Below are 21,329 nucleotides of genomic sequence, written 5' to 3'. Positions count from 1 at the left end.
TGCTTGCACCCGCCACCGCTGCCCAGAGCAGCCTGCCCGCCCTGGGTCTGCTGAGACCAGGAGGACGGGACCGGAGGGAAACGAATCCTGGGATGGGGTCGGCGTGGGCCTGCAGCCCAGCCTGCTCCCCAGGGCCTTCCGAGCCACCACCCGCCGGCCTCTCACACTGCACACCACCTCCTCCCGACCCAGGCCCAGGAGCCTCCACCACACAGGCATTAAGCAGGCCGAAAGCAACCGCAAGGGAAAACAAAACGCTGTAGGCTGAGAAGGGACCCCTGAGGGCAGGAGCCCGCCTCCTCCCGGCTTCTCCCGGCCTGTGCTCTCCCAGCATCTTACACAGACACTGTCTACAAAGCGGAACAGGTTTCACGCTGAGCACCCAGATACCCACCACGGTTCTAACCGACAGACATGTCACTCCACTGCTGCTCCACGTGCCGGGCCCTCTCTCCGCCCACCAGCCCCGCTCCGCCTGGAGCGCTTCAGAGGAAGCCCAGCCCCGGCTCCCATTGGGATGGGTGAGCAGGCCGCTGCCCTCTGTGGACTGCCCACAGGGCACCCCCAGCCGACTCCCCCACACCAGGGCTCCCCGATGCTTCTAATGAACCACAGGGAAGGCCCATCACCCTGCGGCAGGGCGCTCCCAGGTGGGGGCGCTGTCTACACAGACCCCAGACAGCAGGGCAGGCCGCTGCCTACAGAGTGATGACTGCCAGACAGCCCAGAGCCGGTCCAGAATACGGTGGTGCCAGTGTGAGCAAGGACACCAGAATGACATCCAAGAGAGGCTGGGCCGGATCCGCTCGGGGAGGGGGTGGGGGTGGGGGATCCGGAATGTCCTGCGTTTGGAGCCCCTCTGGGCAGGGACTAGCTCACACCAAACTTCCCCTGCCGGCCCGCCTGCTCCCGGCATCCTCAGGTACCCACTGGTGGTCCTTGCTCCCAGGGTAGAGCTCGGCCTCCCTGAGGCCTGGTCAGGACCAGACCCCTCTGCCCCTGGCGCCTCTCTCCCTCCACCTGTGTCTGCCCATCCTGGCTCAGCTCCTGGCCTCTGGCCACCCGAGCAGATCCAGGATCCTGGCTGCCACCCTCCTGCAGGGAGTGCTCTTCAGTTCTGCCAGCTTTCCACGGAGAGGCGGGGGTGGGGGGCGGGAGTGGAGGCTGGGACCTCCAGCTGGGCCCCAGGGTCACCAGATCCCGCCCCACAGAAGGGGGGCTCCCTTGCACTCTGGCCCAGAGCCCAGCGCTGGGAAGGGTGCGGTCCAGGCATAACCCACACGGGTCTCTTGTCGGACTCTGTCCCTCTCTGCTTTCCTCACCCAGGAAGGACCCAGAGCAGCTCAATCCTGGGGGGTTCTTTTCCTTAGTGTTTCTCCTCTTGAGCATTTGGAGGGCTCTTTGTAATCGTTGCTTCATCGCACGCATTTTCAGCCTCTCCCGCTGGGAAACCAGGACGGGCAGAGCTCCAGGCCTGCGGCTCGGCTCACAGTCCCTCAGATGGGCTGAGTGCTTGGGGCCAGCGCTGCCACCAGGAGTCCTTCCACCTTGCTGAGCCGGGGCTTAAGGGGCCCCAGAGGGGCACAGGGCTAACGATGCCAGCGAGCAGCTGTGGCCCCGCCACCTGCAGGAGCCCGTGGGGAGGAAGTGAAGGGACGAGCGTGGACTTTGGTCTGAGCCAGACCTGCGGTTGCAGTGCCAGCCCGTGCCCTGTGCGTGCGGAGAGAAACGACACCCTGTCCCACGGGGGCGCATGTTGCACCGTTCAACAGGGAATTGTGTGCGGAGGGCCCAGCCGAGGGGATTTCAAGGAAGCTCCCGGCTGAGGAGCCCAGGTGCTGCCCCAGCTCCTCCCCCTGGAGGAGCCAGCGGGCCTGGGCCGGGAGGCTGCTCCCCTGGCTCAGGAAGAGCCAGAGCCGGCAGAGCGGGGTGCACAGGGCTTCCCTGGCTCAGGAAGAGCCAGAGCCGGCAGAGTGGGGTGCACTGGGCTTCCCTGGCTGAGCAGCCCTCAGCCACACGCTGCCCTGGAGGGCCTCGCACCAGCGGGGTGAGATGCTCTGTCCAGGCCCCCGGGGAAGCAAGGCGCCGGTAGGGCTCAGGGGCACCCATGCGACTGGCTCCTGACTCCCCAGTTCCCAGGCAGCTGGCAGCCGGAGGGCAGCTGGGCTCCCCGAGGAAGTCCCCAGCCATCTCTCCTCAAAACCAGACAGGCCCTGCCTGCCTCCCCCTCCAGATTGGTCCCTGTCGGGGTGACGGGGTCGGGGGAGGATGGGAGCAAGGGCAGCTGGTGGATGCTGGGGATGGTGTTGTTTCCAGCACCTCCTCCCCACCCTTCCTGGAGGCCCATCCCGGGGGATTTCCCGTGGAGCCCTAAGTGCCTCTAGCATTGTGCGATTGAATTACTGCCGGCCACGCTCTTAGAGTCCCATCTGGACTCCCCTGGGGCCTTGCTCCATCCCCCACCCTCCTACTGGAAACTTCTGTCTCCCCGTGGCCCCACTTCCAACCCCAACCTGGCCAATAAGCAAGGCAGAGCCTTACCTAAGCTTAACAAGAGCCTCCTTGCACAGGGGGGTCTAGGGCAGGGCAAACACTGTACACTGGATGGCAAATGCATGTCATCATACATGTGTCCAAAACCACAGAAGGTATAACAAGAGTGAACCCTGATGAACTTGGTTGATAATGAGTGTCCATGTCGGTTCATCAGCTGTAACAACGGCACACTCTGTGCATACGCAGGGGCGGGGGAGGGGGGAACGGGGGAGGGGGAAAATCTCTGTACCTTCCCCTCAATGTTGCTGTGAACCTAAAACTGCTCTAAGAAAATAGTCTAAAAATAAAGTCTCTCCCCTGTTGCCTGCCCTGCTCCAGCGCCTCTGGCCACGTCCCCCCTCCTCTTCAGCTTCCTCAAGAGGTGACAGGCCCACCTCGCCACCTCCCAGCCGCCCACACTGGCCGTCTGGCTCTGGCCTCTACCCTCCACACAGGACAGGGACCTCCCTGAGCCCAAAGCCAGGGTCACTGTGTCCTCTCCAGCTGACCACACCATCCCCTTCCCTGGCCCTCCGAGGGTCTCGCGAGAACTCCCTTCCTCTTGTCCAGGCCCACAGCCCCGTCTGTGTCCGGGAGGTCACCTGCAGAATGCTCCCGGGGCACACCCCTGTGGGCGGCCGGAGAGCACTGGACACGGCAAAGTCCCTCCAAGCCTCTTAAGATGGCTCCTGGGGAGAGGTGGGGCGTGGTCCTAGGGGCCTTTGCAATGATAGACTCTGCCCTGGACGGGAGGGGACTGTGTAGAGAGGGACAGAGACTCCGGGACTGGGGAGAGCTCTCCCAGCCCGGAGGGCCGCCCAGCAAGGCCCAGGGGTCTCCTCACACTTGTTGCCGCCCCCCTGGAGCCTGGGGGCGGTCCATGAAGTTGGCCCAGGGCCTTGGAGGTTCTGGTCTCTAGGACCCCCAGGCGGCCTCATGCCCACTTCCTTCGGGCGTCACAGGGCCAGGGACAGCTCTGAACACGGGGGAGGGAGGCCTGCCAGGGAGGGCCTCGCTGGGGGACCGCTAGGACGCATTCCGGCTGTGGGCCTGTGGCTCTCTCCAGTTTGCTCCCGGGTGGGGGCACCTCGGAGGCTCGCCTGACCTTAGAGGCTATAAACAGCTCGGCCTGTCAGCACTTGGAGGCGCTGCCCAAGAAGCAGCTCCAGCAGCTCTGGATTCCAGGAATTGCCGGCACAGCTGCCCCAGAATAGTCTTGGCCTTCCCCTCCCTGGGGACCCTCTGTCCGCTGGGTCCCCGTTGGCAGAGTCTGACACATACTGGAGCTGAAAACTGCCAGGGAGCTGGTCCACAGGGCCCGTCCCCTGGCCTGGCCTGCCCCGCCGAGGCTGAGGCCCCCTCCCCGCCATTCTCACAACTAGTGCCCAGGGACAGCAGGTGCCAAGGACTCCACAAGTGCCCGTTCGTTCCACAGCATCTCCCCAAGGTGCTGTCTTCATTTTACAGCGGGAACCCACCTTTCCAAGGTGGCGGCTGGGAAGAGCAGAGCCGGACAAAAGCACACAGCTCTCCCATAAAGCGGAGGACCGAGCATGCACCCAGGGGCAAGGCCCAGAGCAGGCCCAGACTCTGGCCTAGCGGCCGGCACGGGCTGGCACGGGCTGGCACGGGGTGGGGCGGGCCTTTGTTGCCACTCCCACCCCTCCCCACTTCCTGGAGAACTGGCTGGGGTGGGGAAGGTGGGGAGAGGGCAGCTCCGGTTGCAGGCCCAGCACCTGTCCCAGATAAATAAGGCCCTTCCCCTCCACCCTCCGAGTCTCCTCTCTGAACCCCCTTCTCTATGGGTCCCCAGGCTGAGACCCACAGAAAGGAGGCCGGACGGGCTGCTGCTGTCCCAGGGGAGGTGCTGAGGGGCCTGTGGGCAGGATGGGTGGGGCCGAGCTCCCAGCAGCCTGCAGGTGGCCGGCGGCAGCCTTTCCACAGGAGGGGCTGCAGCTGACCGGTGCCTGGCCCCACTCAGTGCTCCTCTACCAGCCCCAGCCGGAGCGGGGAAGGGGCAGGCGTGGGGGCAGGGATCGCCACAGGAGCTCCTGTGCAAATGCAAGTCTGTTTGCCTGGCTCTGACCCTACCTGGGTGACCACCCCTCTGGATTGCAGTGCAGGGGGTCGTGACGGAGCCCCTGCTGAGAAGGGGCAGGCCCTGCCTCCGGGAACCCCCTCTGCAACATGCCTCCAGTCCCCGAGCACCCACTGGTCCCTGTGGGAAGTGAACTGCAGCTGGAGTGGGAGTGGGGTTTCTGGCCCTGCACCCCCGTGGGGAGAAGCTCCTGGTGCGGAAGGGCCTGGGGAAGCCCCGCAGGCAAAACCACGGCGCTGGGGGGAGGCCAGGGCTGCGGGCTCGGGCAGCCTGTAACACGGAGCCCGGGGCGCCCCAGTCCGGGGATCAGCGGCCCACCAGAGCAGCTTACCAGGAGACTCCAAGCCCCGGGGGGGCCCAGTGCCCAGCCAGCTGCTCCATGGCTTTGGTAACTTGGGGTGTGCCCCTGTAGGAAGCAGGGAGGCCATTGTGCGTGCCCTGATGCCTTGTCTGGGCTGCGGGTTCTATTTTTCAAGTCCCCCTAGTCATGGCTCCAGCCCATCTCAATACACACGGTGCCTACAGCGAGGACACTCCTGCTGCCCAGCTCCCGGCCTCTGTGCTGCATTAAGCCCCGCTGGCCAGGCCAGGCGGCACACAGCCCCTGGGTGAGGTAATGGCCGTCCTGGGGTCCCTGAGCCAGGAGGCTGATCTCCACCCCAGGGATGGGGCAGGGAGCACCGGAAGGAGGCCTTGAGGATGGTGGGGCTGGGGCTGGGCTGGGGCTGGGGCAGGGTTGGGCTCAGTCCCAGGCGGAGTGGCCAGGGGACCTATGAAAGTGAGAGTGGACAGGGAGGAGACTGCAGCCTTGGGGTAGCAGCGTGCAGGGTGTCCTGGGCTCAGAGGCCCGTGTCACCACACCCCAAGGCAGGTGTGCGAGCCTTGGCTGTCCTTTGAGTGTGACCCCCTGCTCCCGGCCCGTAGTCTGGAGGGTGCGGGCTCAGGTTGGAATGAGCCAGCTCTCCAGGACGAGGGAGGCTAAGGTCGTTTCCCGGGCCAGCACCCCACCCCCGAGAAATGCAGCCTCCCTAGCACCCTGAGGGGCTTTCCTTGGGGTCCCTCCAAGGGCCCACGTCCAGGACTCCTCCTGCAATGGGGGTATTGGCTTCCTGCCACCTCTGCCAAGCAGCTTTCCGGCCTTCCCCAGCTGCCCACCCCGGTACTTCCCTGTCCCGAGAAAAAGCTACCTTCCAGGTGGGCAGCAACCAGACACCCCTGCCCACCCACCACCCTCCAGTGACAGCCCGGGCCTCCGCCTGCCGCCTCGTGCCCACACCAGCACTGCTGGGGCTGATCTATGCCTCACACACCTCACAGTCCGCCCCGGGCCCGGGCCCTCAGCCCCAGCTCCGCCAGACTCGGAGAGCCCCTTTGCTTGACAAATGGTGCCGGAGCACCTGCTATGCTCTGGCCCTGGTGTGGGCTCCGGGGACCCGGCAGTGGTTAAGACAAGGTTCTCTCAGCAGATCTAGCTGCTCCTCTCGCTGGGGTTCAGCATCCCCAGCAGTCAGCAGTCTCTGACATGCCCTCGGCCAGTGCTGTTCCTGATCGCGGGCAGACCCCAGACCCGGCAGGACAGGGTCATTTTCCCGGGCGGGCGGGCGGGCGGGCGGGCGAGCGTGGGAATAAGATGTGAGACCGGCCGGTAAGCAGCCCTGGTGAATGGGCAGCCAGTGCAAGGTCCCTGGCAGGCCAGGGAGGCGGGAGGGGACTGTAGTCTTGGGTCTGAGACAGCGTGGGTGCTGGAGCCCAGTGACCGGCCGAATCCAGCCCGGAGCCCTGACAGCCGAGGGGGCAGTCGGCCCATCTACCTATCCGCCCCCTGTTACCTGCCCGCTCCACCCTGCGGGTGCTCTCTCCCCAAAGCCCAGTTCCAGGGAGACGCTCCAGGCCTGGGGGCACCCTGAGCCCACCCTGCGAGGAAGGGCTATCCTCCCTTCCCTTGCCTGCCAGCCCTTCTTGGCTCAAAGCACCCTCGGCTTGCCCATTACATTCCACATTTTGCAGGCCGGCCAGTTCGGCAGGAAACAGCTGTGGCAGAGACCAGGGGTCTGTGGCCGGCAACATTCAGCTGGCGCCAATCCCAGCTCCCAGCTGCGGGTGGGGTGTGCTCTGATTTTCAAGAGCCTTGAGGAAGACGGACAGATGGACAGACACACCGTTCTCTGAACATGCCAACCCCTGCGGCACCAGGCCGTGGGCAGGGCACACTCACCCGGGAGATGGTGAGCGGCATGTTGAAGTCCTTGCCCCCTTGCAGACGGAAGCCCCAGGGCCCAGGCCCGGCCAGGGTCACGCTGTAAGACATGCTGGTGCGGACAGCGGCAGCCTCTGTGGACAGGAGGAGTGGGGTGAGGCCCTGCGCACCCTCCCCAGCCCAGGCCTCTGCCCCTGTCCCCAACCCCGACCCCAGCCGTGCCTGCTCTGTCCCTGGCTGTCGGCTGGGCTGTGGCGCTCCTGAGAGGCTCCTAAGAATAGCTGGGAACAAATGCCATCGACACTGATATCTGCCCTCTGCTGCGCCCATAAATGGACTGTAACCCTACACTGTGCCCGCCCGTCGGGCCTCCGAAGCGATCCACCGTGACTCATACGGCTAATATAGCCCCTGGGGAGGGGAGTCCAGCACCCAGCACCCCGGGGGCAGGACGGGGACTGGCCAGGTCAGTGATAATGCTCTCGCCTCCCTGCTCGCCCCTCCTCGCTCCCTCGAACCGGGAGAGCAGGACGCAGGCTCTCTCCCCAGCTGCACCTCCCCTTGCCCAGAGACCATAGCTGAGCCCCTTGGGCAGGGGCTTTGGGACTCTGGCTGTGCTGCCCTGTGCTCTCTGGTGAGAGGCTGTACCTTGTCTGGCATGGAGCCTGGTGGTGCTTGGGACCAGGTGAGCCTCCAGCTGGCCTGCACAGAGCCTCTGCTCAGGAGACCAGTCACTGGCCCGAGGTGGTGCCGCCACAGCAGCGACCATCGCGCCCCGGCCCGCGTGGCTCAGTGCTTCAGGGTCGCCCGCGCACCGAAGGATTGCAGGTTTGATCCTGGTCCAGGGCACGTGTCTGGGTTATAGGTTCAACCACTGGCCCCAGTTGGTCAGGGCACAAGTGGGAGATAGACCACTGATGTTTCTCTTTCCCCCCCTCCCCTTCTACTCGCTCTGAAAAAGCAGTGGGTGAGGATTAACAACAGAAGCTCATCCTCTCGGCAGCGGCTGTGGGCACGGGGAGCTCCGCTCCAGGCCTTCGCACACTCATCCCCTCAGACCCCAGAGGCGGTGCCTCCGCCCAGCCCGGCTCCGAGAGGTGAAGGGCCTTTCCCAAGGTCACGCAGGGAGAGGACGCGGGCCGCACTGGAGCCTGGGCTAATTCCCACGGGACTCGTTCCAGAAACGGGCTCCCCGTGGCCACAGGTGCCTCCCAATGCCCAGACTCGGGGGGTCCTGCCTGCACCCCTTGGCACAGGGCCTGAAGCAGGCCCCGGGCAGGCTCACGCCCTCCAGACCCTCGGCCAGGGGTTATTCCTGGCCCTCCTGGCTCACTGGCGCTGGAAAACCTGACAGCGGTATGGAAAGCTCCAGCTGCCAGCGGGCACGCCAGGCCCTGTGCCCTTTGCGCTGGAATGGCAGGGGGCAGGGAGGAGGGGAGGAGATGCCATTTGCTCAGCTGCTGGGACATGGCGCCAGGGCGGCAGGGAGGGCAGCGTGTTCAGTGTGCTCAGCCCATAAGCCCGAGACAGCATGTTCTGGGAGGGCCTCGGACCCTCGGGACTCCTGCCAGCGCGGCCTTCGGGCCAGGATGCCTTCAGAAGCCTTACCCAGCAGAGACCTCAGGCCCTGGATTGTCTGGAGACGGATCAAAGCTCACCCTGGCTCCTGGCTGGGGAAACTGAGGCTCAGGGAAGGCAACTGGGTTAGCTGTGCTCTGGCCTTCCCGCAGGGCTCTGGCCTGGGCTGGGCCCCAAGCACTGAGTGCAGGCCTGGGTGTGAGCGAGTAATTTCCCCGTTGCCAGCACCCCGCCTCAGGCCTTGGGCCTGGACAGACAGCGTGCCGGTGCAAGGAGTCCCCACATCACGGAGCATTCTGGTAGCTGGCCCAAGATCACAGCACGGTCACCTGAAAGAAGCCGAGGAGGGACTGTTCCTTCCTCACGTTACCACCTCCTCTGCCCTGTGTCATGTAGCCCAGCCGGTCCTCCCTGCTGCACTGGCGGGAGGCCAGCAGCTCGGAGCGCCCCTTCCCTCCCTCATACCAGCCCCTGCCCTTCTCCCAGGCCCCATCCCTCTATCCTGACTCCAGCCCTGTCCCCTCTCCTAGGGAGGTCTGTCCTTCCGGCCGGAGAGGACCAGCAGCATGAGCAGTGTGGGGTGAGGAGGGAGGAGAGGAGGGGGGGGGGCCACGGCTAGGCTGGACCTGGAGATGCAGGCTCTTCTCTGGACTTGGGCACCTGCCTGATGCTGCCGTGGGAAAGGGAGGGCTAGTAGAAAGAATGCTCTTAAAGGTAAAGGCCAGCCCCCCTCCCAACCCCCATCTGCCTCCCCTGAGACGCCCAAGACAGCCATTGAGCAGCTGGTCCCCACAGGCTGGGGGGAGCCGCTTCTGGTAACAGCAGCTCACTGGGTAGTGGGTGAGGGCAAGCCTGATCTTTGTCCCTTCTCCACTCTGCCCCCCCTGCCTCCCCCCCCCCCAGTTTGAGATGGGAGAGTCACGGGGGAGAAGAGGGGAGGGAGGAAGAGACACTGCTGTGGGCCCACACTCTCAGGCCTGCACTTTCTCTCCCATTTGGCATCAACAGATAGAGACCAAGTCTGTGGAGGCCGCCGCTTTTATTTTCCCAGCCCCTGTCGGAGCGGCACAGCCCGGGACCAGGCCACCGCTTCATGAGTGAAAGAAATCACAGGGAGTGTGCGCACACGTGCTCAGTGCCTGCGGATGTGGGCCGGAGGGAGCGTGTGTGAGCGTGGGCACGGTGGGCAGCGCTGCGGGAGAAGCCAAGGCGAGGAACGGGCTCCCGCTGCAGCGCAGGGGGGCACGCCCCGCCGGCAGGGCAGCGCCACGGCCGTCGCCCACCCGGGCAGTCACACACACGGCACTTGCGGGGAGCAGCTGCCCGGAAGCAGGAGGCCTGGCCCCTCCTCAGGCTGAGCCTGGGGAGCCGGCTGCCCAGAGGAGAAGGGGCAGAAGCTTTGGTTTTAGGATGTGAGTCCAGCACACCCCGGTGGCAGGGCCGCTCCAGAGCCCACAGTTCATGGTGATCCTGGGTCTGTGCGAGGGGCCTCAGGGGCTGGGCGTGTCCCAGAAGAAAAGGAGAGCCAAGGGCCCTACGTCCTGGGGTCCGGGCTAGGGAGCAGCCCCTTGGTCTGAAAAACAAGCAGCACCCATCTGTTAGCCCAGGACTGCCCCCCCCCACCCCCGCCCGTGGGAGCAGCCTCCGGGGGCCCTCTGAGTGAGGGAGAGTGCCTGAGCGCAGGCTGTCCGGGTCGGGGTGGGCCTACTCTGAGACTCGGCCACGTGGCCTGAGAGATGAGCCAGGAGTGTCTAGGCTGCCTGCAGGGGCCCCCCAGGCCCCCGGGCTCCTGGGTCTGGACTGAGGTCCCCCCACCCCGCTGTCCATTCCGCCACTCCCCTCATTTCTCTCCTGTGCTGCGGCACCTCCTCCCTCTGCTCCTCCACACCTCAGTCCTGCTGCCCACAGCACCGCGTCCTCTGAGCTCCGCTGCCCTCACTCATCCAGCCTGTCCTTGCGGGCCACTCAGCGGGCCCGGCCATGGCAGCACCCTCCCGGGCTCCTCCCGCAGCGCCCTGCCCGGAGAGCCCTCGGGCCAGCACGTGAGAGGCTCCCCAAGCCTCCTACCACCTCCTGCCCTCCCCCGCCCCCCCGCCCCGCCCACCCCAGCTCCCAGGGCCCTTTGGCTGCTTCTGAGGTCACAGGGCAACATTTTGTCCCAGGACACTGAGTGACCCTGGCCCCCTCGTTCGCACTGGCTGTTCCCTCAGCCTGGACCCTCGCTCCCCCACTCTGCCTGACAATCCCCCTGCACCTCCGCCTCCCCTGGGGGCGCTTGGGGACCGGCCTCTGCTTCCACACCCTGGGTGCTGGTCCTCAACGGCAGTGCTTGGCACCTGTTAGGAGCCTGCCGATGAGCCACCCTCTGCCCAGCCCAGTGTGCCCCAGGCCAGGCATGGTGCCTTTTGTCATCCCCCCCCCCCCAGCCGGGGCGCAGCCATGCCTCTGTCCTGGCACAATGCGGGGGGCTCAGGGCTGGGGAGTGAGTCCTCCTGGGGCTGAGCATTGGGGAGCGGTGCTCCCTGAGACACTGAAGCTGGAGGAGGCAGAGGCTCCAACCGGAGGGGCAGCCCAGGGCTCCCCTCTCTGGGACGTGCGGGGGGCAGCCTTGGAGGAGGAAGGCAGAAAGGCCTGTGTCTTGGCCTTGCTGGGGAAGCTCAAGAAAGCCCAGAAGCTGGGGGTAATGTGTGGGAGGGAGTGAGGGCAGGGGTGGGGGAGGGCAGCCTCGGGGCCTGTGCGCGTGGCATTTCCATGTTCCAGAATATGGCCTTCTCTAATCGCCATCGGCATTCCGTTCCATAGGCACTTGGGTGACAGCTGGCTTTCTTTTAATAGCCACAGTGTTCTGGGCGACACCCTGGTCGCCGGGCACTGACAGCGAGCACACACACGGCGTGCAGCACCCCCACCCAGGTACGCACCACCCGCACGTGGTGACACGCAGAGCTTAGAGAGAAGCATGAGGGAGCGCTCCACCCCTGTGTGACGCAGGGACGGCATGTGCGGGCACAGGTCACACACGAGCACTCACGTGTGCATGTGTCCCAGCACAGAGGCCCCACCACGCTGCCTAGAGTGTCAGTCACAGTCACAGACGCTCCCAGGCCTGCTCAGAGCATCCTGCAGTCTTAGACTCCCAGGCCCACCAGGCGGGCAAGGGAAAGCTGGGGGACAGAGGACAGCCCCGCTTTCCTGGCCACCCCCTGGGCTCCTTGCCCCTTGTCTCCAGTCACCTTCCTGGGATCCTCTGCTTCATGTCCCTGGGACTTGGCGGGGGACTTGGCAGGGGCCTTGGTTTCCATGTCCTCCAGGCCCTGACTGCAGGGGGGCGGGCCGCTCACTTGCTGGGAAGCCCCCCACATCGCTGCCGCCTCCGTGTCTGTCCAGCCCTGTGAAGTGAGAGGGAGACAGTCTGCTCCTGCCCCTCCCCCAGGCCTTGCTCCATCCTCCCCACAGTATGGACCTGGGTGAGGCCCATACACTGTTGGCAGGGCTGCTGGTCGCCAAATCCCTACAGTGTGTGCGTGCCAGGGGTGTGCGCGCGCCTTCTAACACAAGTGTGATGGGCGTGTCTTCAGGAGGGTCTGAACCTCTGTTAACAGATAAGCTTCCCTCCTCGATGTCTCCCACTGCAGAGGTTCAGGGAAGGGACCCTGACAGCTCCTCCCTCAGCCCCCAGCTGAGACCCCCGGAGGGGCAGTGGGAGGAGGGGCGGAGGGAACCTGCAGGCACAGTGCCGAGGGGCCCAGGTGTGGCTGGAGACAGTCAGGGAACTCTCCTGGGGACCTCAGGGAGCATCACAGCTCCAGACCCTGAGGAGGGCAGCAGGCTCTGGGGTCTGTATCCACCCATGGCACCCCAGCCAGTCGTGGACATAGAGGATAGAGGCGACTATTTCAGGGAAGGACACAGGGGGTCAGAGAGGGTGAGCCAGGCTCCCGGTCAGCACGCGATGGAGCTGAGGCTTGCACCAGGCTGCGCTCCTTCCTCTGCACCTGTGGCTCCCCGGGCTCCCAGGAGGACGGGCTCCATGCTGAGAACAGGGCCCTGAGCTAGTTCCTATCTGTCTCTCTGGAGGCTCATCTGGCCCAGAGATGCTAGTCTTTTCCATCTGTGGCTCTAAGCAGTGGTTCTCAACCTTTCTGATGCCGCGACCCTCTAATACAGTTCCTCATGTTGTGGTGACCCCCAACCATAAAATTATTTTCGTTGCTACTTCATAACTGTAATTTTGCTAATGTTATGAATCGTAATGTAAATATCTGTGTTTTCCGATGGTCTTAGGCGACCCTGCTAGCGGTTCAACCTGTGGGTCGTGACCCACAGGTTAAGAACAGCTGCTGTAGAAACCTGCTGCTGTAGAGCCTAAGACCATCGGAAAACACAGATATTTACATTACGATTCATTAACAGTAGCAAAATTACAGTTATGAAGTAGCAACGAAAATAATTTGATGGTTGGGGGTCACCACAACATGAGGAACTGTATTAGAGGGTCGCGGCATCAGGAAGGCTGAGAACCACTGCCCTAAGGGGTAGTGCCAGCCTGGAGCAGACACCGCCTGGAGTGGGGAGACCCCTGCTCAGCGCTGGCCTTGCTGCTGGGTGCCCTCGGGCCAGCCTGCTGCCTCTCTGGCCCCTATCAGGGAGGATGATGCCTGAAAAAGCTGGACGGGAGGGGGCTGGGAGGGGCTCTTCTGCCAGTGTCCCCGTGTCCTGGGGGTTCTTGAGTTCCGGCGGCAGCTCCGCCCAGAGGCCTGAGGCTGGCCTGGTTGAGGAAGGGATGGGCAGCCATCGAGGGCCCGGCATTCTTACCGTCTCACTTTCAGAGCCCAGGGACGCCTGGCGTCTCCGTCTGGAGACCCAGCTGAGGTCCGAGGCCTGGCTGCTTAGCGTGGAGCGGTGGGTGGAGCGGTAGCTGGCGTACGGGCCGGCGCGCTGCCCCGACACACGCAGCAGCAGGCCCAGGCAGGGCAGGTGCTGGGCTATGGCCATTCTGCAGGGAGGCAATCTGGTTAAGGCAGAGGGTATGGACAGAGAGACAGACACAAGCAGACAGGGATGGGAGACAGGAGATACAAGGCTAAGGGGAGGGGGAAGAGAACCACTGGGGAAATGGGGAGTTCAGACATTGGGGTCATGAGCGCAAATGATGAGGTCTTGGGGATGGACAGAAAGAAACTGGGAGTCATGAAAAGTGATGACGAAGGACAGACAGATGCTGAGGTGAAGGATACCGACAGACTCACAGGACTAGGGACAGACAGACAGATGCTGGGGCCATGGGCATGGAGGGAGAGCCTTAGAGTAGCAGGTTCAGCCGGGTGCTCAGTTCCAGCCCTCACATGGCTGGCTCCAGCCACGTCTCTGCCAATGGGGACCTCGGGTCGAACAGGCTGAGGCCTGCTGCGGCCCGCAGGTGGGGAGTTTCGGGCGCCCGCGGGCAAAGGGAAGCACTGAGGCCCTCTTGCGGGAGAGGCCAGTGCGCTGGGACTCCTCGGCGGAGGGCACTCTGGGCCAGCACCATGCCCGCCCGCCAGGGCCCTCCAAGCCGAGCTCCCCTGCTGGGGTCTCTCCAGGTGTTGCGGTCTGGGGGCTTTCCTTGTAGGGGCAGCACTGCTGATCAGCCATTCTGGCCGCCTTTTGGCCTCGGCTCCAAAAATCCCCGTTCGGGTTAGACATTGCCCAGGGAGCCCGGATACCCGCCGAGCTGAGCCGCCGGGAGGTGGAGCCGCAGCAGGTCACTCCGGCCCCAGGTCCCAGGCCCTCCCACTTCACTGGCTGGTCCCAGCCGCGGGAGCCGCCCCCCCCCCCCCCAATGCATACACAAGAGACAGGAAAGACGCCCCATTCGCAGGCCTCCATGCCCATGAGGGTGGGCCTGGGGACCTGGGGCTGCACCTGTACTTGGGGTGGGTGATGGCGTAAATGATGGGGTTGTGGATGGCAGAGGCCTTGGCGATGATGGCTGGCACTGAGTTCATGTAGGGCGTCAGGACATGAGCGTACCTAGGACAGAGAAGCTGGGGTCTCCCTGCCACTGCTCCTCCCTGGAGATTCCCCGCCCACCCGCCTCTCAGGCCTCTTCTTCCTGTAGGCCAGGCCCTGCCACGGGCACAGCCCAGCCCGGCCCAAACCAGCTGGGCCAAGTCAGCCCCAGGGGCGGGACTGCAGTGCCAGGGAGAGCTCTGATCTGAGGTGAGGGGCCCCCGGAGAGCAGGTGAGAGGGGGTCTAGGAGGAGGATGTGCCCAGTGGGGGTTCACTGTCCCTTGGAGCATGTGCTGCAGCAATAAACCTGCTTCACCCCCAGTGACGCTGGTCCCGCTCAGCTCTTCCCACACCGCACCCCAGCCCTGACGCCGCAGCTGCCCTGGCCCGAGAGTGACTTCGCAGGAGGGCCACGTACAAGGCGGTCGCACACCCACCACCTCCACGGTTCAGAGCTCTCCCTGCCTCACAAGTGCTTCTGAAATCTGGCCTGCATCCACGCTGCGCAAACGTCAGAGTCCCCGACCCTCGCCATAAGGGCAGGAGAGGAGCAGGATCCCCAGGTGGAGAGGGACCCAGAGCCCCGGGGAGAGCCATGGATCCCAGGGCTCCGGCAGGACCTGCAGCCCTCACAGCGTGTCCCAGCGCCTCCAGGACCCAGGTGGGCCCAGCAGGGGAGCATCTCACAGCAGGGGGAGAAGGCTGGAGGCCAGACTTCCCGGGTAAGCACAGCTGGCTTGCGCGGGGGCTAGGGAGGGAGAGCCTGCCCCAGAGCCCCTCCATCCCCTCACCCCTTCACCCCCCGCAGCCCTTCACTATTGCTCACCCAGCAAAGGCCATCAGGGCCACGGTGGAGTAGGGGGCCCAGGAGAGCACAAAGAGAAGAATGACCAGCAGCACAATCTTGGCCATTTTCCACTCACTCTGCAGCCCCTGCCGCTGTCGGGGCAGTTCACTGCGGCCCTCGCAGGCTCCGAACGTCTGGAGAGCCCTGGGAAGGGTGCGGAGTCCGGGTCTGACCCCACTTGGGTTGCAGTGGGTGCCAGGGTCCTGGCCTGTGCCGGCAGCCCTAACACCCCGAAAGTTCTCCATTGCATCCTGCTAAGCTGCCTCATTGGGTTCCACCTGTGATGTCGTCTCTGCCTCCTCCCCCCCCCCACCCTGCCAAGACCTCCTGACATGCCTAAAAGCCCCCTCAGAAGACCCCATCTCCTGAGACGTCTCTGGGCACCGGGCTGGGCCGGTCTCTAGGCACCTGCCCCACCAGCACCGGCGCTCAGCTTGTCTTTGCCCACCTGGAGCGGGGTGCCCCAGGGGTGGGTGCAGATGGGAGCCTCTAGTGAAGGAGCACGGCCCCCTCCCCCCCAGCCCCTCCTCCAAGCCCAGCTCTTACTGGCCTGTCTCCCGAATGGCCCTGAAGATGAAGACGTAGCAGTAGATGATGACCAGCAGCGGGAGGAAGAACACGAAGCAGAAGAGCAGCATGGTGTAGGCGCGGACCGCTGGCGTGAAGCTCATGTAGTCCCAGGAGCAGGAGGTCAGCAGGCCCTCGGGCACGTAGGCACCTGGGAGGCAGGGCAGGCAGCTCTCGGGGTCTGGGCAGTGCCGCCGCAGGCTCCCCACCAAGCAGGGGCTTTGGATGTGGGGCCTGGGGGCCCGGGACACTGGCCGCAGCCCAGCCGGCCCAGTGCAGTGGGGAGCCAGCTGGCAAAGCCCACGGCTGCCCATCCTTGCCAGTGGCCTAACCCTCCTGCTGCTGAGGCCTCATAGCCTGTCTGACTCACTGCAAACTCCGCACCCCTTCCAGCACCCAGGACCCGCATGGGCTTCCCCTCTGTACTGAGGGATGGGAGCCCAGGTCATCTGCTGATAGCTGATGATGCTGCCTCAGTTTCCCCTGCTGTTAGTCAGGCCCCTGAGGCTCATCTGCCTTGAGGCTCAGGCAGCCGCCTGGACCCTTTCTGCCAGCCGGCCAACCCAACTCTACCGACCTGCCCTTGGACGTGCCCCTCCCAGACTACCTCCCCCCACACCCTGGTTCCACCGCCCACTCACTCCAGCCGAAGAAAGGCGGAAGACTCCAGGCCAGGGCGTAGAGCCAGACGCCCAGCAGGACCAGCGCCGCCCGCCTTTTGGACACCACGCCGATGGCCAGTGGGCGCGTGATCACCAGGTAGCGGTCCAGGGCAATGGCCGTGAGGGTGATCATGGAGGTGATGCCGAAGAGAGCCCCACAGAAGGCATAGAACTCACAGCCTGTGGACACAGCTCCGGCTTAGCCTGGGCAGGGAGCCCAGCAGAACCAGGGGAGTGAGGTCTGGGCAGAGGTGCTTGGCTCCTGTCCTCACTCCCCAGCAGTGCAGGCTGAGCCCGCTCCCCCGCCTCCCCGCAGCACTGGCGGAGGCTGGCGGAGGCCAGCACGGGCCTGAGCCTGCCCTGTTGCTAACTGGGGGCAGCTACTCACTCTCTGCCGAGAAAGAGGAAGTCACCTCCTCACCGGGCACCCGGCACACCGGGAGCCCCGGCCACAGCCTTCCCCTCCAGCAGGGGAGCCCGACGGCCTACCTGCCTCCCCGAAGAGCCAGCGCTTGTAGAGGCTGCTGGCGAAGACCACGGGGGCCTGCGTGAAGCACATGAGGAAGTCGCTGACCGCGAGGTTGATGATGAACATGTTGGCAGGCGTCCTGAGACCTCTGCTCCTGTGGGGGCGACATCGTCAGGGGCGCTTCTGCCGGGAGCTCCCCTCCACGACGGGTGCACACACGCACATGCACACACGCACACGTGTGCACGATACAGACAAGCCGTCGGGCCATCTGGCTGCCTAGCAAGCAGCTGTGGTGCCGGAGTGCAGGCGAAGTGAGGGCCTTGTCTCCGAGGGCGGCTCATGCGGGGAAGCAGAGAGCAGGCCCCGAGCGGCTGCTCAGCCTCGGGAGCGGGCCGTGGTGTCCACCTCTCACCCTCCGCACTCCCTGTGCCTGACCCCACACTCTCCCCGGACACCCTCACTTCCCTAGCCCCTCCAGGCCAAGTTCTCTCTTCCCGCGTGCCCGACGGGGCACCCTTCTTCCTCAGGCACCCTCCTCATCCCCTCCGTCCGCTCTCAGGGCTGGGCCCTGCTCGGCACAGCCGTGCCCGCATTCCTCCCCTCAGCGGTGGCCGGTGGCCAGGGCTACGGAGCTGCGCTGTGCCCCACACGCAGGCCCTCGCCTCCCACCCCATTTTCCAGATGAGAACACCAAGGCCCCACCGGTGCTATGGCCCCAGATCACCACACTCAGCAAGCGGCACGGCAGGCTCCACACAGCCCTGCTGGGCGCTGCCCAGGCCCTTCACCATGGCACAGACTCCGTGCGGGACAGCGCAGCCCTGCTTTGCAGGCAGGACGTGTGGCTCACACGGATGCCTGGCCCACAGTCACTGCAGCTAAGAGCCCTGGAGCTAGGGCTCCGCTGCTCTGCCTGCCTTGGCCGTTCGGCCTGTGAATAGGGCCGGTGTGAAAGGAAGGGGGGTTGCCGAGGGGCTTGAGGGTTCGGGGCCCTGGTGTAAGGGCTGCTCTTTGAGGCAGAAGGAGGATGCCCACTGGGGCACGTGATGGTGGAGGTGAGCGGACAGCAGGCAGAATAGGCAGGAACTGAGTGTCCTAGGGGCAGTCACCCTACGCAGAGGGCGTGCCCGGGCCCACCTGGCACGTGACACTTGAGCTGCCTGGACTACTTTTGAGCCCCTTTCCTGAGCTTAAAGATGGAGGGTCTAGCCTTGGCCTCACTGCCCGAGCTCAACCGTGCCCTGGCAGTCGGCACCGGCAATGCTGCCGTGTGCTGCCTTCTCTGCGTGGCTGGCTGCCCTCAGTGGCCAGGCCCCAACCTCTCCCGCCAGGCACCTGCAGAAGGTATAGATGACGGTCAGATTGCCCAGCATCCCGGTGAGGCCCACCAGCAGGATCACTGTGCCCAGGGTGTAGTGGGCGTGGTCCGGAACGTCGACGGTGGGGAAGGAGACCCAGGCCGCAGCCTGAGCCCCGGCTGCCTGTAGGAAGTCAGAGAAACCCGGCATCACGTTATCCTGTCCTCTTCAAACTGCCTGAGGAAAGGTCAGGGCTCCCAGAGGGCGGGGCGGGAGCTCAGGCTCACCGTGCAGGGCCTCCCCACCCGGCTGGCAAGGGGCTGGCTGGAATGGAAACGCAGGGCTCCCTAAAGCCGAGCCCAAACTCCTATGCACGGCACAGGGCATAAGGGTTCTGGGAGGGCTCCCGTCACCTGTGAGGCTGGAAAGACAGCCTGGCACACGCCTGGCAACAGGACATGGCTAGGACGCCTCTTCCTTTCCGCGGGGAGAGGCAGAGCCAACTCTGCGGCGGTCCCTCTCAGCTACACGAGGCTGCCCCGAGGGCGCAAGGCGGAGAGCAATGGCATTCCAGGCCCTCGACTCTGGGGTGGAGCCGGTGGAGCCCCTTTCCAGTGCCTCCGAGAAGAGCTTGCCCCTCCCCCGAGTATAACTGGGTAGGAGGGCACAGATGGAGGTGTAGGGTCTCTGCAGGGAGGCCGGTACAGAGATTTGAAGACGCCTCCCCCAGCTCCTTTCCGCGAGCTGGTCCCGTCTCCATCCTGCCCTGGGCTCTGTAGCTACAGGAGCCATCCCCTCCTGCCCCGGCCCGAGGCCGCATCCCAGGTCCGGAGGGTACCCTCGCCCTCCCCAGTTGTGGGTGTGGCCTGGCCTCTGGCTAGAATGAGGGGGGCAGCAGAGCACCCCTAACGCCTCCCTCAGCTGGACAAACCCAGTCGCCCAGAGAGCCTGCTTCTGCGGAAGGTCCGTGGGCAGCCAGCCCTCCTCAGGCAGTGGGGCCGCCAGGGGCAGTGTGGCCTCCCAGCCCCTTCCTTCAGGGTGGGCTTTCTCCTCTCCGTGCTCTCCTCCAGGGAAGCTGGTGCCCACTCTCGTCCAGAGGCCTCTCTGCCGGGCAGGCTCGGAGATGCCCAGTGGCACGCCCATGACTCACAGTAAGGCACAGGCCTCTCCGATCTCCTACCTTCACCCCTGCGTCCCCAGGAGGGGTCAGAACGGAGGAGGGAAGGCCGTGTGCCCACAGGCGCTCGCCCAGCTTACCGTGGGGCTGGTGGGCAGAGGGAGGTCCGTGCTGGAGGTGCTGCTGGGTGAGACCGGGGTGGCCACGCAGCCAGGCTCCCGGGCTGGGTCCAGGGGGACTCTTGGTCCTGAAGGAGGGTTCATCCTGAGCTGAGGTGGTCTTTTCTTGAGCCCACAGCAAAGTCAAAAGCACGGGTGCCCGGGCTCCCGACCGTTCCCCAGCTCCTTCCTGCCAGTCTGCCAGGTGCCCGCTTCTGCAACCAGTGGGGCTGGCAGCGCTGTGTGTGCAGTGAAGCACACAGGAGTGTCACCGTCTGGAGACTCAGCTCCAGGGTCTGTCCCCACCTTTAAGCAGCGGGGCTGGCAGTGCACACGCGCACTTGCTCCGTGAGACCGCCCTCATCACAGGTCCCTGCTGACAGCATGTGTGAGTGTGTGTGTGTGTATGAGGGTGTGTCAGTGTGAATGTGTGTGTGCATGTATGAAGGTGTGTGTTAGTGTGTGTGTATGAAGGTGTGTGTCGGTGTGAATGTGTGCATCTATGAAGGTGTGTGTCGGTGTGAGTGTGTGTATAAGGGTGTCTGTCAGTGTGAATGTGTGTGCATGTATGAAGGTGTGTGTCAGTGTGAATGTGTGCATGTTGAGGGTGTGTGTCACTGAATGTGTGTGAGTGTAAGTGCGTGAATGAGGTGTGTGTTAGTGTGACTGTGTGAAGGGGTGTGTGTGTGTATGAGGGTGTGTGTCAGTGTGAATGCGTGAAGGTGTGTGTGTGTATGAGGTTGTGTGTGTGAAGGTGTGAAGGTGTGCGTGTGTGTGTGTATGAGGGTGTGTGTTAGTATGAATGTATGTGGGGTGTGTGTGTATGAGAGTGTGTCTCAGTGTGAATGTGTGAGGGTGTGTGGGTACATGAGAATGTGTGTCAGTGTGGATGTTTGCATGTATGTGCGTGTATGAGGGTATGTGTTAGCATGATTGTATCATGTGTATGTGCGAGGGTGTGTGTCCGTGTGAATGTGTGTGCGTGTGTGTGCATGTATGAGGTTGTGTGTCAGTTTGAATGTGTACATGTGTATGAGGTTGTATGAGGCTGTGTGTCAGTGTGAATGTGTGTATATGTGCGTGTATGAGGATGTGTGTCAGTGTGAATGTGTGAGTGTGTATGTGAGTGTATGAGGTTGTGTGTGAGTGTGTATGTGAGTATATGAGGTTGTGTGTCAGTGTGAATGTGTGAGTGTATATGAGAGTGTATGAGATTGTGTGTCAGTGTGAATGTGTGTGTGTGTGAGATTGTGTGTGTCAGTGTGAATGTGCATGTGTATGAGGGTGTATGAGGTTGTGTGTTGGTGTGAATGTGTGTGTATGTGAGTGTATGAGGTTGTGTGTCAGTGTGAATGTGTGAGTATATATGAGAGTGTATGAGATTGTATGTCAGTGTGAATGTGTGTGTGTGTGATTGTGTGTGTCAGTGTGAATGTGCGTGTGTATGGGGGTGTATGAGGCTGTGTGTCAGTGTGAATGTGTGTGTATGAGGGTGTATGAGGCTGTGTGTCAGTGTGAATGTGCGTGTGGATGAGGGTGTATGAGCCTGTGTGTCAGTGTGAATGTGTGTGTGTGTATGATTGTGTGTGTCAGTGTGAATGTGCATGTGTATGAGGGTGTATGAGGCTGTGTGTCAGTGTGAATATGTGTGTGTGTGTATGACTGTGTGTGTCAGTGTGAATGTGCGTGTGTATGAGGGTGTATGAGGTTGTGTGTCAGTGTGAATGTGCGTGTGTATGAAGGTGTATGAGGCTGTGTGTCAGTGTGAATATGTGTGTGTGTGTATGACTGAGTGTGTCAGTGTGAATGTG

General features: G+C 63.7%; 2 protein-coding genes across 5 annotated transcripts in view; both read right to left on the bottom strand.

Annotated features, from left to right (window-relative positions):
* The window catches only part of LDB3 (LIM domain binding 3), a 61,394-nt gene extending 54,274 nt beyond the window's left edge, over nt 1–7,120 (bottom strand). For 2 of the 4 annotated variants that reach the window (XM_054729015.1, XM_028156822.2), the window contains exons 1-2: nt 7,053–7,120; nt 6,849–6,964 (exon numbers count right to left, since the gene is read on the bottom strand). In XM_054729015.1, the coding sequence (XP_054584990.1) occupies nt 6,849–6,941 (93 nt within the window). In that variant the 5' untranslated portion in view covers nt 6,942–6,964; nt 7,053–7,120. The other 2 variants (XM_054729013.1, XM_054729014.1) reach the window with 1 other exon arrangement.
* A 2,327-nt stretch (nt 7,121–9,447) lies between these two features.
* OPN4 (opsin 4) lies at nt 9,448–19,623 on the bottom strand. Its single transcript, XM_028156936.2, has 10 exons — nt 19,501–19,623; nt 18,281–18,426; nt 16,963–17,096; nt 16,453–16,653; nt 15,791–15,962; nt 15,224–15,388; nt 14,310–14,417; nt 13,224–13,404; nt 11,642–11,797; nt 9,448–9,981 (listed from the first exon to the last, which is right to left on the bottom strand). The coding sequence occupies exons 1-10, from the start codon at nt 19,621–19,623 to the stop codon at nt 9,943–9,945; spliced, it is 1,425 nt and encodes a 474-aa protein (XP_028012737.2). The 3' UTR covers nt 9,448–9,942.
* Between the last annotated feature and the right edge of the window lie 1,706 nt (nt 19,624–21,329).

This window comes from Eptesicus fuscus, chromosome 17 (assembly GCF_027574615.1).
Source record: "Eptesicus fuscus isolate TK198812 chromosome 17, DD_ASM_mEF_20220401, whole genome shotgun sequence".
NCBI lineage: Eukaryota > Metazoa > Chordata > Mammalia > Chiroptera > Vespertilionidae > Eptesicus > Eptesicus fuscus.
The sequence above is the reverse complement of the archived record's forward strand: the minus strand, read 5'-3'. Positions and strand labels throughout refer to the sequence as shown.